We start from the raw sequence: 17,182 nt of genomic DNA on the forward strand, positions 1-17,182 counted from the left end.
ACCGTGCTCCTGTCAGAACTCAGCACAGGCTCAGTGAGTCACAGGCTCTCAGAATACACCCTCTGAGTGAAGTGTCCCTAGGCCTCTCTAAGCCCTCTAGTCCCAAGGGTGCCACAGCTGCTGGTGCAAGAATAGTAGTTCTGAGGGATGACCCCACTGTTCCTATCCCTCCGTCATCTCAGGAAAGGGGCTTTACACTGGACTTTCATATGTTCTCTTACATTCCTGTCAGGTGTAAGCTTGTCCCAGGAATTTGAGGCAGGGCAGAGGTCAATAATGTTCACCATATTGCATGGCTGGACCGCTTCGATGATGAGGGGCAGGGCCTTGCTATGCTTCCCTGACCACTGAATCTCAGGCTACTGGGACAACTACTCAAATTTCTGGAATTTGAAATAATAGAGTCTTCATCCCTAAACTCCTGGAAGATCTCTGGAGTTCTTGAAGCAAATCTCCCTCCACACATGACATGCATACCTATTAGGTGAAGTTTGATTATGCATGCGCGCGTGCACACCCACACACACACACACACACACACACACACACACACACACACACACACACAGCTTGTTGAGCCCTCAGCCATACCCTTCCCATAGAAAAGAATGAAGACTTGTAGAGAGTAAATCATGGTCTAAGAACTGACTAGTTATGCTGGACACAGTGGCTCATGCCCATAATCCCAGCAGCTTGGGGAGCTGAGGCAAGAGGATCATGAATTCAAAGCCAGCCTCAGCAACTTAGTGAGATCCTGTGTCAAAATAAAATATAAAAGGACTGGGGATGTGGTTCAGTGGTTGAGCATTCCTAGATTTAACCCCCAATATATAAAAAAAAAGATGGCTAGTTAGTTGAAGACCCAAATTCAAACCTTGATCTAATGCCCAATTTCTCTGGTTCACCACTGCACACTGACAAATGCAGCAGCTGTGTCTGGAGGCATGGATGCCCTGAGAGCCTGCTTGGACCACAGGTCTGTTCTCTCACCTGATAGCCAGGCTCCCAAAGGTGCCTGTTCCTCCCCCTACACTCCTGAATGCTGACACCCTGCCCTTGCCAGCCGAGGTGCCATCCAGAGTAGGGCTGGGTGCACTCTGTTCACTGCTTCTGTCCCTCTTAGAAACGCCTGCATTCCTCTGCCAAGTGTGAGTTTGTAACCTGTCTCTATTGAAAAAATGCTTCTTTGCTACAGCCGGTCAGATCTTGGTAGTGTAGCTGAGGCAGTGCACTCATGTGCAAAAGAAATATTATTTTGTCCTGGTAAAAAGAGTGAGATAAATATTAATACCATGCAACAAGGTAAGAAGCCATCAGACTGCTTTGAATGGAAGACTCCTGGCATTGCGAATGATCTTAGATTGCTTGCTTCAGGCTGTGCCTCTGAAATCACATGGATACTCATGCACACATGCGTGTACACAGTGGCCACACCCCCACCCATTCTCATAGTTAATCTCACACAGGTTCTTCACGCATGCTTAGACACACATATACCTTCCCTGCACACTCAGACTCACGTGCATGCTCGCCACACACACTCTTCACCCCACTCTACAGACCCTAGTAGGACATCTCCAGAGACAGGAAATCACTCTCTCCCAAAGCTGCTGGAGAGCCTGAGTGGGAAAGTGTTCCACATTATACTGAGTCAAAAATTCACTTCCTGTAGTTTTTTCCCCTTTTAACTAAGAAAGCGTTCAGAGAGTGAGTGCATTAAACAAACAAATCAACAAACAAAACAACACACCCACAACCGTTTTAGAAGTACTCCAGTGACTGTGTACAGAGTGGAGTAGGTACCTGTGGCAAGGGAAGGTGGACCCTGGGCCGGGCCCTCACCTTAGTGCAGCTGCTGGGCGTTTTCCAGCGCTGGTGGATGCCCTTGTGTCCCCAGCATGCCCAGCCTGCCACCTTAGTGGGATTTTGGCCCCACCAGGCACCTGTCTGTGGGAGCAGCTCAGGGTCATTTTGTAATCTTCAGAGACCTTGCCCAGCTTCTCTCTCTGCCCTGTGACCCCGGTGACATTCCCAGAACAGGTCACGTGAGGGGAGGAACCATTGTCCGGAACTTTGATCAGCGCTGGGGCTGGATTCACCGAACACAGGCTGCACCAGACTCCCCGCTGGTCTGGAGGAAGAGCCAGGGCTGCCTGTTCCACCTGCTCCGTCTTCATGGTAGGCCTCCCAGGGCCACGTCTGGGTCTGCGGGGAGGTGGGGGCCTGGAGTCCTGGTGGGGATGGGACATGAGAGGGGCTTGCCTCTCTTCCCCATTTCAGAGCACTCCTCAGCTCCAGCAGCTGTAGTACCTGGGTCCCCTTCCCTTGGGAGGAGCAGCAGTGAGGGGCTCCGTGAGCTCCCTCAGGCTGGAAGGAGGCTGGAGGAGGCCTGGGCAGCGGGTTCTGAGATCACCACCTGGTCCTGCCTTTGGTAAATGGTGAAGTCAGGGTGACAACACACCTGGGGTCTGCCCTGGTCTATCCCTGTCAGCTGGCATAATATTGCCAGCTCCCCCTTTCAGTCCCCGAAGAGTCCAGGTTTAGATGATAAAGTTTATTGTCACCTAGGACTGAAAGTTCACTGCACGCAGCTGCCTTTTGTTTTGAACGCCTGCTAGTGTCCAGTGCTTTATTTTTACTGTCTAATCGAGTGTGTTTATCTTCCAATTGAGTGCTAGCCATGACCCTGAGGGCTACAATGGTGGATGAGGAATTGAGGCTGAGAGGGATGGATGACCTGACAGAGCCCCCCCGGCTTGTGGCTACCAGCGCAAGACTTCAAACTCAGTCTCTCTCTGCACTGGCAGAGTCAGTTTCCCTGCTCCACTAAGCAGGACGAAGAGCATGGCCGGAAATTAGGGGGTCCCAGAGAGCAGTGCCATCTCTGTGCCAACCCTAGGCCAGGTAATGAATACAGAGCATTGAACCCTGGGACCCCAGACTCCAGTGAGGTGGGTGCAACTGACTAGAATGCAGCACATTCAACAGAGGACAAGCAACCCAAGGATCCAAAGGAGGGGCAGTCAAGGAGGGCTTCCTGGGGAAGTGGGACTTGTGCTGGCCTAGGAGGTGGGTAGGACTGAGTAAAGGACCAATAGGAGCCAGGCATGGTGGTGCATGCCTGTAATCCCAGTGGTTCTGGAGGCTGAGGCAGGAGGATCACGGATTCAAAGTCAGCCTCAGCAACTCAGCAAGGCCCTGTCTCTAAATCAAAAATACTAAAAAGGGCTGAGGATGGGACTCAGTGGCTAAGCTCCCTGGGTTCAACCCCAGTAACCAAAAAAGAAAAAGAAAAAAAGAAAAAAGACAAAGGCGGGCGCAGGTGTTCCACAAATGCCAGCAGGGCCTGGGGTGAGGACTGGGGTGGGTGAGTGCTGGCACCCAATTCACAGCCTCCTCTTATTTCAAAATTCTGGCTGTCTCCTCTCCCAGAACACCCACACAGCAGATAGACAAGCTCCCTGAGCCTCACAGTGCCACGCCAAGAGGTGCAGAGCTCCGGGACGCCCCTGTCGGGCACCTGGGGTTTCACGTTTGTGTGTGCACTGTGAGCCAGTGTGACCCACCTCAAGCCTTCCAGAAGCGGCCGGGAGCTGTGCCTCGTGTTTTACATGACTACCTCCATTTTTATAATAAAATAACTTCCCCATTATTACCAACATGATACATGTTTATCATTTCAAAATGTAGAACATATAGTTTTAAGCCAAAGGGAAAAAAAAAATCACCCATAATGCTATTTTTCAGAAATAGCCACTACAAACATTTTGTGTATGATCTTCTGTTATGTTTTCTATGCCCGAATGTACCTTAAAAATGGAAATGTAACATTTTGGGATTCTACATAGATTTCATTTAAAATACTGCAAACATCACTAAATACATACCTATAATTTTAAAGATAGCAGAGAAGATACATCTGTGCAGCATAACTCAATCAAGCCCTCACGTTGCACATTTAGGTTGTATCTTTTTTCTTCTCTTTTCTTTTTTTCTTCAATTGTACTAGGGATTGAACTCAGGGGTGCTTAACCACTGAGCCACATCCCCAGCCCTTTTTTGTATTTTATTTAGAGACAGGGTCTCACTGAGTTGCTTAGTGCCTTGCTAAGTTGCTGAGGCTGACTTTGAACTTCTGATCCTCCTGCCTCAGCCTCGCAAGCTGCTGGTATGACAGGTATGTGCCACCATGCCCGGCTTCTCAGTCCTTTTCATTTATTTATTTTTATTTTTTTCATTTTGAGACAGGATCTTGCTAAGTTGCTTAGGGCCTCACTAAGTTGCTGAGGCTGTCCTTGGACTCTGAATCCTTCTGCCTGAGCCTCCCGAGTCACTGGGATTACAGGTGTGCGTCCCCAAGCCTGGCTGTTTCTAGTTTTTGATAGTCTGGTGCCTGTTGTCTCATTTCAGTGCCACACTAGCCATAATAATGCTGGACTCTAGGTGTCCTGATTGTTGTTGCCATGGTCGCTCTTGATTTACAAATGTGGAAGCAGGGACTCAGAGGGGACACACCTGGACAGCAAGGTGTGTGGGGCTGGTGGGATGGGAGCCCAGGCTGGATCCCAGCCCCAGTCTGTCGCCTCAGCCCCTTGTCTTGACTTTGTTGGGTTGAGAGGGAAGGAGACCAGGGCTGGGAGCAGCAGGTCTTCCCTGGGGAACCAGATGAGGCCACCAGGGGTTTCCACATGCTTCACAAGGCTCAGCCTAAAAAGGGCTTTTTCTTCCTGCTTCCACATGAGTGGCAGGCTGAGTGGTGAATCCAGCAGTCAGTACTGGGCAGCAACCCACCAGGACCTGGGGCCAGGGTTCTGGCTCACATCCCCCTCTGGAAGGAGTGAGTCTTAGCTCTGTGGTGGATGACAGATTGGCTTGGGGCACACACAGAAATGCACCAACCCATGAGCAATTTGAGAGGAGGAAGGAGTCCATTTGCACCCCGTCAACCAAAAAAATAAAAATAAATAATAAAGCTTTAAAATCACAGAAGAGGCCAGACTTCCTTGGCTTGCTGAGTGTGGAACATTTTTGAGGACATGTGCTGGTCTTATTCCCAGGTGAAAGCCAGTAACCTCCTGGCTGCCTCCCCAAGGTGGCCCTCTGGTATCCATCTCCACCATCTCTCTGTGGGGGTGCTTCTCATCTCCAGAGCTTCCCAGTGACCTGCTGTCTTGAGGGTGGGTTGGGAAGCACCCCAGTCCAGGGCAGCATGGCCAGAGCCCTCAGAGTCAGCTCCTCTGAAACAAGGACAAAAATGCCATTTCACTTGGCCAGAGAGGAAAGGGCTAGAAAAAGTGCTGTCGAGAAGCATCTCGGATTCACAGTGGGGCCGTTGGATGATCTCATCGGTTTTTCCAGAGTAACCTCTGTGACTACTTCAGAACAGAGCTGGGGCCGGCTGAACTCAGGAGAATCAGGGTCACTAGCATGGCTAGGTGCTCCCAGTGTGCCAGGCTCTGGGCTTGGAGTCTTCTGTGCATCCTCTCACTAAATCCTCACAACCATCCCACAGCGAAGGTAGTGTGCTTGTGGTTTTGAAGATGAGGAAACTGAAGCACAAAGAGGTTAAGTAATTCAGCCAAGACCACACAGTTCATCAGGGATGGATGTAGGGTTTGAGTCCAGACTGTCTGACTTCAGAGTGCAAACGTTTAGCCAATCCACAGCAGTGTGAGAACGAGTCTTGGGCTGGGAGTGGGTCATTTGGAAATTGCTGGTGTTTCTGTACCCTTATTGCTAGTACCCTGCCCTGTATGCCTGTTGACTAGGGCGAGAAGGGTCCTGCCCTGAACTTTAAAAGGCCCTGTTCTGGCCTTCCTGTTCCCATGAGACCTTCAAGGGTTTAGGGCACATGCCCACTGGAGGCTGTGTCCCCATCTTAAGCCATGTTTCAACTACAGAGGACCAGGTCCATGTTCCCCAGGGCGATCTTGCCACAGAAGTGCACACCTTGGCCTGTGGGATCCTGGAATGGCTGTGGGGAGGTCTCAGTTCCAGAAACTCAGGTGGAAAGAGAAGGGCACAGTGGGTGGGTTCCCTGGTATGTGTTGCCCTGGGACCTGCAAATGTGAGGAGCAGCCCCTGTCCATCCCAGCCATTCCAACTGTCCTTGGCACAGAAACCTGTGGAGTCACAGCAATGCCCTACTTTGAGCAGACCTTGGGACTGATCCTGGCTCCTTCGTTCTGAGTGTGTGCCACAGGGGCCTCCATTTCCCTGTCCTAGATACTTCTAGGTTTGCTCTGAGGATCAAGATGCAGGTGAGAGCTTTGAGAGCTGGCAGGTGGGAAGACCCCTTGGGCTTGGCCACATGTCAGCAGACACCTCCCACCATGCTGGAGTTGGTTTTCTTTGCCAACAGTGCCATATTCTTGTGTCAAGGCCTGAATTGAAGCAACTGCCTTTTCTGGAACTTTTAAAAAGTGTTATTTCCAGGTGACAGGGGATTGAAGAGACCCAGGCAATGGGAGAGAGGACATGGTCTGGGGTGGGCTCAGTTGGGAGGCACATGCTGCAGAAGGCTCCGGCCCTCTTCATGGTGCTTCTTCCACTTTGGCCACAGCTTTCCTGGAAGGAGCAAGTGGGAACACAGGAGATCTGGGCTCTGCCACCTAGCCCTGCTGCAGACACCCTGGGCTGGCCTCTCTCTCCTGCAAGGAGGCTGACCTGACAGTGTGCAGGGCTCTTGCGTCCTAGTGTTGAATGGCTCTTCATTCTGGAGGAGTTATTTCTGGAAACTGCCTTTAAGAACCAAGGATTGAAGGGGTTAGCCAGGAAGAGTAACTGGTCGCTGGATGCCATCATGGCACATTGACAGTAAGAAGAACTGGTTTCTTATTCTCGGGAAGATTCCAGGCTTTGATCCTGTCCTGGTGGGTGGTTGGTGGGTCTGTGTGGAAGCATTCCAGGGAAGGAGAGCTGTGCCTCCAAGCAGCTCATCCCTGTCTGGAGAGCTCCACTCAGCAAACCCTGGCTGAGCCAACAGGAAGTCAGTTCTTCCCTGGATGCCAGGCATAGAGAGATGAGCACACTCATCTTCTCACAAAAAGGTCAGCCAGGACTGGTCTTTCAACGTGCCTGGGGGTTTTACCCACAGGGGTGGCCCAGGTGTGGGAGATGCACAAAACCATGGTTACCCCATTCTCCTGCAGCCAAAGTCCACTGCATTTAGGTTTCTACACACGTGGGCTCACAAGAGCAGTCTCCTTCAAAAGATGAGCTCAGTACCTGCTGGCCCAGGGAACGCGTACTGGCCTGAAGCTCCTTCCTTTCCTTCTTGTCTCAAATTGCCATCGCAGGAGTCCTTCGAATTCCACCGCCTGGAGTTTATGTAAAGGGGCCTGAGGGATGAATGCATTTTCTCAGGGAGACACTGTCCTTTTTCTATAGGTTAGGAAGAATATTCTTGGGAAAACTGGGAGTCATTGAGTGTCTTGTGTAAAAGTGCTCTGTGTGAAGGAAGATCTTAGGAACAGCCATTCAAAGCGGAAGCTTGAGATGGAGGAGGCAGCCAGCAGAGGGCAGCAGAGAGACAATCAGTGAGTCTTGCCAGGGGCCTGGATGCTTTCAGGCTGACCAGGGTAAACTCCAGTCAAGAGGTAAAGAGAACAATTAGGGTTATGCTGCAATTTCTTCTTAAAAATTTTTTGTTAAGGTCAAATGTATTCCATCTAGAGGATATTGTGTTCCTCCTACTTTTTTGTTCAAATAGCCTTTTCTGTAATGATTGTGGCTTGCAAGCTTTAACAATAGTTAACAAAGTGGACTAATTTCTTGCTCTGTCAGACCCTGGTCTAAAACCTTTATCTATAGTTACTCATTTAATTCTCCCAATTACCCTAACACACTACTATTATCTTGCTCTTACGTATACGGAATTTGAAGCACAGACAGGCTAAATACCATGCCCAAGATCACATGGCTAGAAAGTGATGGTCCTAGGATTTGAGCTTACTACAAACCTGTAGGTGAATGATATGATCAGGGTCATGGCCTGGAGAGCACATATCCCCTAATGGGGCTGAGGCACTGAGCCCCTGTTGTTCTTGCCAGGTGGGAATGTGAGCCAACTGCCCCCAGATCTTCCCAAAATGTGAACTTTTAATCTGACGTTTCCCAGTCTTTGTGTGTGAGATACTGATTAATATATAAAAATGACCACAGAGGAATAAACAGAGTGTAATTGTAAGCCTTGTCACCTGTTTGTGATTAGTCAGAGGATGCTGGCAGGTTTTTCTTTGTTTTGCTTTTTGATTAATATTTAGCATACTGGAAGCTTGGAACCCTTGGTCTATTGGTTTGTGGAATTCCCAAGTCTGGGACCCTCCTATCCACACAACACTGGAAAGATCCTGGGCTCCATCATGGTCAGGTGGGGAGAGACAGGCACTGGTCGAGGAGAGCATTTGGTGGCAGTGCTGTGTGGCGCTGCATCACCCCGGATGGCACAGAGAGCAGGCAGTAAGGTATCCTCACAATCAGGCCTGTAAGTGCACTGAGATCTGAAAACTCAGGAAGAGGTACATTTGGAAATTTCCAACTCAGTGACAATCCTCCCACATTTTTAAAATTTGTTCTTTTTAGTTATACATGACAACAGAGTGTATTTTGGCATATCAATCATACATGGAGTGTAACTTCCCATTCTTGTGGTTGAACATGATGTGGAGTTATACTGGTTGTGAATTCATATATGAGCGTAGGAAAGTCATGTCCATTTGAGTCTGTCTTTTGCATTCCCATCCCCCTCCCTTCTCCCCCATCCCCCCTTCCTCCCTTATCGTGTCCCTGCCTCCATTGATCTGAGAAAACATTCAGCCTTTGTTTTTTTTGGATCTGCTTATTTCACTTAGCATGATAGTCTCCAGTTCCATCCCTTTGCCGGCAAGTGCCATAATTTCATTTTTCTTAATGGCTGAATCTTCCCATATTTTTACATTGTATCTTGAAAAATTCCACACTACCATGGTCTCCTTTCATGCATCGTTTCCCTGTCTTTCTGTCTCCTTTCGCCCTTCCTTTCTTCAATCTGGAGAGAACATGGAAAGTCCAAAAAACTTGGATCTTGGTCCTGCTGTGGGTACTAACCTGCAGGTGTAACCTGTCAGACCACCTGATGCCTTCACCTTCAGGAGATGAGAACCCAGCCCCACCTATCTTGCAAGGCTGCTGTGGGTGTTATGAAAACAGCTGCTAAAACTATCAACAGGGGCTGGTGTGCGGCTCAGGGTGGAGCACTGTCAAGCATGTGTGAGGCCCTGGGTTGGATTTTTAGCACTGCAAAAATCAAAACAAAACAAAACAAAAACCTGTTGCCACACTGTAGCTTTCCCAAGGAGTGGATCCTCACTCACAACCTCTTCCTGTCTTTGGGATCACTGTCCAGTGTTTTGGGCACTGTGCCATGCTGCCCTTGATAGAGGTATCCTTTCTGTTTTCTTTCCCTCCTCGGACCTGGAAGATGCTCCCTGGAGCCTGGTTGTTTTGGGCTTCCCTCCTGCTCCTGCCCAGGCCCATCCAGCCCTGCCCAAGGGGCTGCGACTGCTTCACCCAGGAGGTATTCTGCTCAGATGAGGAGCTGGCCGCCATCCCACCAGACATCCCACCACATGCCACGGACATTGTCTTTGTGGAGACCGCATTCACTACAGTGGGAACCAGGGCCTTCAGCGGTAACCCCAACCTGACCAAAGTGGTCTTCCTCAACACTCAGCTCCATCACTTTGGGCCAGATGCTTTTGGGGGGCTGCCCAGGCTGGAGGACCTGGAGATCACGGGCAGTGCCTTCTCCAACCTCAGTGCTGACATCTTCTGCAACTTGACCTCACTGGGCAAGTTCACCCTGAATTTCAACACGCTTGAGGCTCTGCCCGAGGGCCTCTTCCACCACATGGGTGCCCTGGAGTCCCTCCAGCTTCAGGGGAACCGGTTCCAGACCCTGCCTGGGAGGCTCTTCCAGCCTCTGATGCGTCTGAAGACCCTGGACCTGGCTCAGAACCGCCTGGCCCAGCTTCCCAAGGGGCTGCTCCGCTCACTCACCAGCCTGCAGACCCTGAAGCTGAGCAATAACATGCTCTCGGGACTCCCTGAGGGCGTATTTGGCAATCTGGGCAGATTGCAGGAGCTCTTCTTGGATGGCAATGGCATCAGGGAGCTGTCCCCGGAGGTGTTCTCCGGGCTTTTCTGCCTGCAGAAGCTGTGGCTGCAGCACAATGCCATCCACCACCTGCCGCCCTCCGTCTTCGCCTCCCTGGGCAATCTGACCTTTCTGAACCTGCAGGGAAACGAGCTGCGGATGCTGCCCGCAGGCCTCTTTGCCCACAACCCAGGCCTTGTGGGCCTGTCCCTGTCCCACAACCAGCTGGAAACTATCCCTGAAGGCACCTTTGCCAACCTGTCCAGCCTCGTTTCCCTCACGCTCTCTCACAACGCCATCGCCCACCTCCCCGCTGGGGTCTTCAGGGACCTGGAGGAGTTGGTTAAGCTCTACCTGGGCAGCAACAACCTGACCGTCTTGCACCCTGCCCTCTTTCAGAACCTGTCCAGGCTCGAGCTGCTCAGCCTCTCCAGGAACCAGCTGTCCACACTCCCGGGGGGCATCTTTGACACCAACTACAACCTGTTCAACCTGGCCCTGCACGGCAACCCCTGGCAGTGTGACTGCCACCTGGCCTACCTCTTTACCTGGCTGCTCCAGTACAGCGACCATCTCCTCCACATCCACACCTACTGTGGGGGCCCTGCCTACCTCAAGGGGCAGTCAGTACTCGCTTTGAAGGAAGAACAGCTGGTGTGCCCTGTCACTCGAGACCGTTTGGGCTTCCAGACCCCGGGGATGTATGACAGGGAGCCAGGGGACATCTGGGATCTGACGATGGAGGAAAGGGCAGCCCAGAGGCGGTGCACCTATAGTAACCCCGAGGGCACTGTTGTGCTGGCCTGTGACGAGGCCCAGTGTCGCTGGCTGAATGTCCAGCTGTCTCCTAGGCAGGGTTCAGGCTCCCTGGCGATGAAATACAATGCCAGTCAGGAATGGGACTTGAGGTCCAGTTGTGGCTCTGTGAGGGTCACTGTGTCTATTGAGGCTCGGGCAGCGGGGCCCTAGGTACAGGGCAGATGGATCCAGGAGCCTGGACAGTAGCTCCTTGGGCCTGACCAGGCAAGGGGCAGGAGAGGGGTTGGGTCTCAAGCTTTGGCTTTTCTGATGCAAGGAACATGGTCACATGAGGTGGAGTTAGACTGCTCCACCGAGCACGGCTTTCCCCTCTTCTTCCCTCATCAAACCCTCTCAGGGTCTGTGACCTGACAAGGTCATCCTTATGCCTTGCAGAGCACCCTTGAAAGCTGCACTGTGCTCTGGAGAATAAACCTCCCCAGTCCGGTGGTTTGAGAGTCTTAGTTCCGCCCGCTCCGCCTTGCCCAGAGCTCCAGCCCTAGAGCATTCCCACCACATCCAGCTCAAAACACACACGTCTGTTTCAATGCCTTGCCCTGAAATTTTGTTTTATTGGATAGAGAGGTGACAAAGGAAATGGCAGAAGTAGAGGTGGCCAGAGAAGCAGGGCCTGGGTTCCTGTTAGGAAATCGTGTCATCTGCGCCCAACTGTGTGCAGGAAAAATCAAGATGAAAGGGTGCCCTGGGAAGGTCAATGCCAGCTGCTGGCTCTCATGACATGAAGCCCCAGAGGGCAAAGGTGCTTTGCTGGATAGGCACACAGGGCCACTGCTTGAGGATGTAGGAAGGGGCGAGGGGACAGGTGAGCTGGGTGGGCTGTGGCCACCTGCTTTTCTCATAGCCTGACTCTCTGGGCTGCTCATTCTCTGGAATTGTTCTTCCTTGGTCCCTGATTCTTTGTCTACTTTTTTTTTTTTAGGTACTAGGGATTTAACCAAGGGGTGTTTTACCATTGAGCTATATTCCCAGGCCTTTTTATTTTTTATTCAGAGAAAGGGTCTCACAGAGTTGCTGAGGCTGACCTTGAACTTGAAATCCTCTGTCTTAGCTTCCTGAGTCGCTGGGATTACAGGCGTGCGACACCACACCTGGTTTTCCCTTGGTTTTAGAGTCACTGCTGCCTACCCACCCCACCACACTTCAGTGTTTCTCAGCCGCCACCTACACACCAGCCTCCTCTGCGGTCTTGTATTCCCACCTCCTAGTAATCTCAGTTGGAGGCTCCTTCCACACTGATGACCCCCAAACTCCTTTTGGGGCTCAGCTTACCTCGGCTGCTCATTGGCCTGTGCCTGCTTAGCAGTCCCAGGATCTACAGCCAGCCACATGCTGATCTAAGCCAAGCTGTATCCCCAGCTCCTCCTGGGTTCCTGTCCAGCAAACTGGCAAGCTGGCGGTATCCTCCAATCTCTTCCCCTCCTTATCCTGTGGCCAAATAGTTAGTCAACGAATGTTCCAGATTTAGCTTCCACTTCTCAATCCCCAGACTCTATCTCCTTGTCTTCCTTCCTAGTTTCCTGGCTGTAGAGGGAGCAATGAATCAGCAGGTCCCTCAGGCATCCTACCACTGGGGCAGAGATCAGACAAGAGTGCAGGGCACGGCATGGCAGCGCATACCTGTAACTCAGCTTCTCAGGAGGCTGAGGAGGAGGCTCGCAAGTTTAAGACCAACCTGGGCAAGTGAGCAAGACCTGTCACAAAAGAAGAAGAACTGGGGATGTACTGGAGTGGTAGAGAGCTTGCCTAGCACACATGAGGCCCTGAATGAAAAAGAAAAAAGGCAGGCATGAAGGGAAGAACCGAACACAAAGCACAAAGAGGGGCGCATTGGCAAACACTCGGGAGTCAGAGGATAACACCCCTCAGACGATAAGAACCTCGGGTCGGTCGGTCCTGGGCCTTGAAGGAGGCAGGGTGCACAGGAGACATGTGCAGCAAGAATGGGAGCTGAGGGCTAGAGACATGCAGGGGGAGGTCAGGGCTGTGGGACTATAGAGCAGGCCACTTGATGGGGGAGAGTGGAGGAGGGGAGCAAGGTTGGGGGAACCCAGAGGAGCCCCATTCTGCAGGGCCTCTGAGTGTGGAAAGAGAAGTTTGCATACTTAGTAAGGATGCTCCAGGCAGCTTATGCAGAGCAGGGACATGTTCCTGCCTGTGCTTCAGGTAGGTGACCCAGCAGTTTGAGGGGAGCAAGAGGAGGGCAAACAGTGAAGGCTGTTGGATGGCGTGAAATGGAAGCCATAAGGGTCAGCATGCTAAGGAAATGGAACCCAAAGCTAAAAAGATTCAAACAGCTACTGCGAGTTACAGAAATGCAAATTACAACAAGATATCACGTGACATCTATTAGACCCACAAAGACTAGAGAGTTGGATCATGCCAAGTGTGGGCGGGGTAGGGGCTCCAGGGCCTGCTGGTGGGTGCAGCTCTGGGAAATCCAGCAGTTCTGAGTTGAAGAGGGGTGGGGAGGGAGCTGAGTGGGTGAGGTTGGGCAAAGTGGAAAAGAAGACTGTGGTCAGTCTCAGGAGTTTCCCTCCTGGGTGGCTGAGGATAGCAAGGGCAGGGCCTGAACTGAGGGCAGGGGCAGGTTCAGGAGAACGGAGGGGCAAGATGACCAGACAAGGAAGCACAACTCCCCTGACTCCTGCAGGGCATTTTATAGACCAGTTTCTTTTTCTTTTTGACCCTAGCAGTGCTTGTGTATGCTGGGCAAGTGCTCTGTCACTGAGCTACATCCTTGGCCCACAAACAGGTTTCTGGACACTCAAACCAATTAAATGTTAAGCTGATGGACAGTGGTCAGCGGATTCACAAAGCATAGATTCTCAAAGACACTCGTTCCATTTCCAAAATCATTTGGCTTAAGAGTCTCTTGGGCACATCTTCCAAGGGTGGAGAACTTGGCCTCAGAGAGATGGAGGAGGCTGGGCTGTGTTAGGCTGCTGGCTCCCATCTAGGTGTGCTGACCACCATCTGGGGAAGTGACATCACCCTGCACCCCAGAGGAGCTTTATGAATCTCCATCTGAGGAATGCGTGTCTGAGCTATAGACATGGCCCAAGTAGTCATGTGTCCCCTGGCGGGGATGGAAGGGCAAGTAATCTAGCAGATGTTTCTTTCAAGTACACTTTTCCCCCAAAATATAACTCTGGATTAAATTAAAATAATTTCTCTCTCTGCCACGTGATGCTGAGGAAGCAGCCCGCACAGATGGAGTTATGGTGAGTGATAGGCGGCTCTGAGTGAGCCAAGGCACCCCAGGGTCTTCGGGTCTTGTTGCCTTACAGGTGCCCCAGTCTGGCCCAACAGTTGAATTTTTAATGGGTTTTGGTCTAGAATCAGTGCAAACCCCTCACTTCCTTAATGCTTGGCATTTGGTAATCATGCCTCTGCTCTGGGCCTGTTTCTTCATCTGTATAATAAGGTTGGTTGAATCCTAAAATTATCTGGGAGATTTAAAGAAAACAGTAGGGGCTGGGGGTGTAGCTCAGTGGGGGAGAGCCTGTCTAATGTGCCCAAGGTCCTGCTTTCAATTCCTAACGCTGGAAAAAATAGAAGGTTAAGCTTTAGCTGGGCGTGGTGATGCGCACCTGTGGTCCAGGCTCCCCTGGAGGCTGAGGCTTGAACCCAGGAGCTAGAGAGCAACTGGGCAAAGTGTGGAAACCTCTATTTCAAAAAGCAAAACAAAACGAAGTCCAGTAAAAACCGAACTGGACCCCATCTTCTGATATTCTAATTGACTTCCTTGGGACATAGAGGGGAACACAGATATCAGCTTAAAAAAAAAAAAAAAACAAAAAAACCCCAAAAAAACCCCAAACACAAACCCCAAACCAAACTCTCCGGGTGATTCTAACACAGCCAGGGCTGAGAACCCAGGGCTTGGTTTTGCCTTGGACACTAGTCAGGTCCGGGTCTCACAGTGGTAATTTGCACCCTCCCCAGGTCCCTCGGTGATGCTGGCTTTGTCACAAACATCTCCCAGGTGTTCTTTTGCTTCCTTGCTGATGTTTTTAATTTTATCATCTTCAGTGCTCTCGGCAGTTTGCATTTTTGGAGAAGCTACAGCTGCCCTTTCTTCTTGCTGTATAAGGAAATTTGAGTTATTTGGAAGTGTTGTGGGACTCCTTCCAGGACACTTATGCCGTTTGTTGTCCAGGAATTTCCTGCTACTTGGCAGCCATGGAACTCTGGGCAGGCTACTAAGCTCTCCGTGCCTCAGTTTCCTTGACACATGGTCCGTCACCTAACATCTTCCACCTCATAGCATTATTGGCTGAGATCAAACTTGTGTCTTCACATGAAGTATCCAAGATGACGGTGTATGCCAAATTCTCAATAAATGATACCTTTCGGTATCATGGTTCCTCTCTGAGTCCTGTGCTGCATGTTGTTTCGGTCAACGGTAGAACACATGTACAATGGTGGTCCCATAGGATTATAACAGAACTGAACAATTCCTATTGCCTAATGACACTGTGGGTGTCCTCACGTCAGAGGACGTCACTCACCTGTTTGTGGTGATGCTGGGTTAAACAAACCGACTGCTCGCTCTGGCAGTCACATAAAGAGGTAGCACGTACAATTATCAACAGTACATAATAGTGGATAATGATAATGACTATGTTTCTGGCTTATGTATTTACTATATTTTTTATCATTATTTTAAAGCATGCTCTTATTAAAAAAAAACAACAACAAAACAAAAAAACCTTTACTGTAAAACAGTATGCCGTTAGGCCACAGCAGGCCTCAAATCTCGTTTATCACTCTCCTGGTTACATCGGCAGGCCAGGAGGAGTGACTGACCTGTACCTCTTAGGTCTGCATAAGAACAACTCTTGATGTTTGCAGGATGACATGACAAAATCGCCCATGCATGCGTTTCTTCAAACGTGTCCCTGAGGTGAAGTGAGGCAGGACTGTATTTGTAGAGAAGTGTGGGTATGGGTGGGGGTGGGGGTGGGGTTAGACAAATTCTGGCCAATCGCTTGACCGTCAGATTTGTTTTACCTGCTCCTCTTGGCTTGTTTCTGGGAGAATGTGAAAACTACTGTCTATATATCAAAATTATATTCTTTGGGAGGACAGGAAATGCAATTTGCAAAATATTTCGCTGCTAATAGTTATTGGAAAAAATGAACGGTGCTGTCAAAGATTAGAGAATCTAGTACAAGTCCATCCGTGGTTTCTTTCCCTGTTTTCCGCTTTCTTCTTGCATGTGGACATCTGCAGGTTTTTCTGGTCCCAAACCTGCAAAGGTTCTGATTTGGTCTCAGAACGCCCCCTAGTGGTACAATGCCAAAAAGAATTCCCACATGCTTTTGCCCACTCCTGCTGTCAGCAGCACAGAAATCACTTGGGAGACAGTTAAATTGGCCCCACTGTTCTTTTCCCCCATACGCCTGGGACTTTGATGTAAATGATAATCCACACCTGTTGGCCTTGTTTTTACACCTGGACCTGGAGCTTGGCCCTTTTGTGCAGTTCATCACTGCCCAACAGAAGCCTGCCCCTTGTGCCCTTGGGATTGAGAAGGTTGCAAGGGGGGTAAGTCCCAGAACAGAATTCCACTCACACGAGAGTTCCCTGGGGTTCCCCCAAGCCAATGTGGGCACATACCTCCTCCCACCTATGAGATGTGACTTTTCAAGAGAGGAGAGGGGACTTCTGGGTTAGACTTGGAGGCTGAATGGAAGGATTTGTATTCAATTCTTGGACTTATTTTTATTTTTGCTCTGAAATCTGTGTGTAAGCCACTGGTTTTTGGTGTGGGATATTGTTTTGACATGTGTGAAACTGGCAGACGCCTGGAGTCTTAAAAACTGATCTATGAAATTGGTGTATCCTGATACACGGCAAGCCAAAAGCCCCAGGGCATTTGTGATAAGTATTATTAGACCCAGTGAATTCATCCACAAACATATCCCATATTTAATTTGAAATGTTAGAACTCACTCATACCAAATTTCATTATTTAATTTCTATATTCTCCAAAATACTGTTCTGAACCAGGGAAAAATAAAAATATCTCCTGAACAGCCAAAATAAGTTTCCAGTGCTTTAAGTAACAGCTAATGCCTTTGCTCAAACCCCCCCCCCCCCACTCTCCCTCAGAATGTGTTCATCTTTACGAAAGACATAAAACATCAAGTTTGGTTTTAGGATTTCCAGACTATAGATTAAAGACAAAAATGACAAGTTGTGGCAGTTCTGCTGGAGGAAGAC

At 50.1% G+C, this 17,182-nt stretch overlaps 1 protein-coding gene across 1 annotated transcript; it reads left to right on the forward strand.

Annotated features, from left to right (window-relative positions):
• Positions 1 to 2,030: 2,030 nt before the first annotated feature.
• CPN2 (carboxypeptidase N subunit 2) lies at positions 2,031 to 14,758 on the forward strand. Its single transcript, XM_079101136.1, has 2 exons — positions 2,031 to 2,178; positions 9,461 to 14,758. Exons 1-2 carry the CDS (start codon positions 2,176 to 2,178, stop codon positions 11,102 to 11,104), a joined length of 1,647 nt encoding a protein of 548 aa, XP_078957262.1. The 5' UTR covers positions 2,031 to 2,175; the 3' UTR covers positions 11,105 to 14,758.
• The last annotated feature ends 2,424 nt before the right edge of the window (positions 14,759 to 17,182 follow it).

Source organism: Sciurus vulgaris, assembly GCF_902686455.1.
Source record: "Sciurus vulgaris genome assembly, chromosome: 10".
NCBI classification, from domain to species: Eukaryota; Metazoa; Chordata; class Mammalia; order Rodentia; family Sciuridae; genus Sciurus; species Sciurus vulgaris.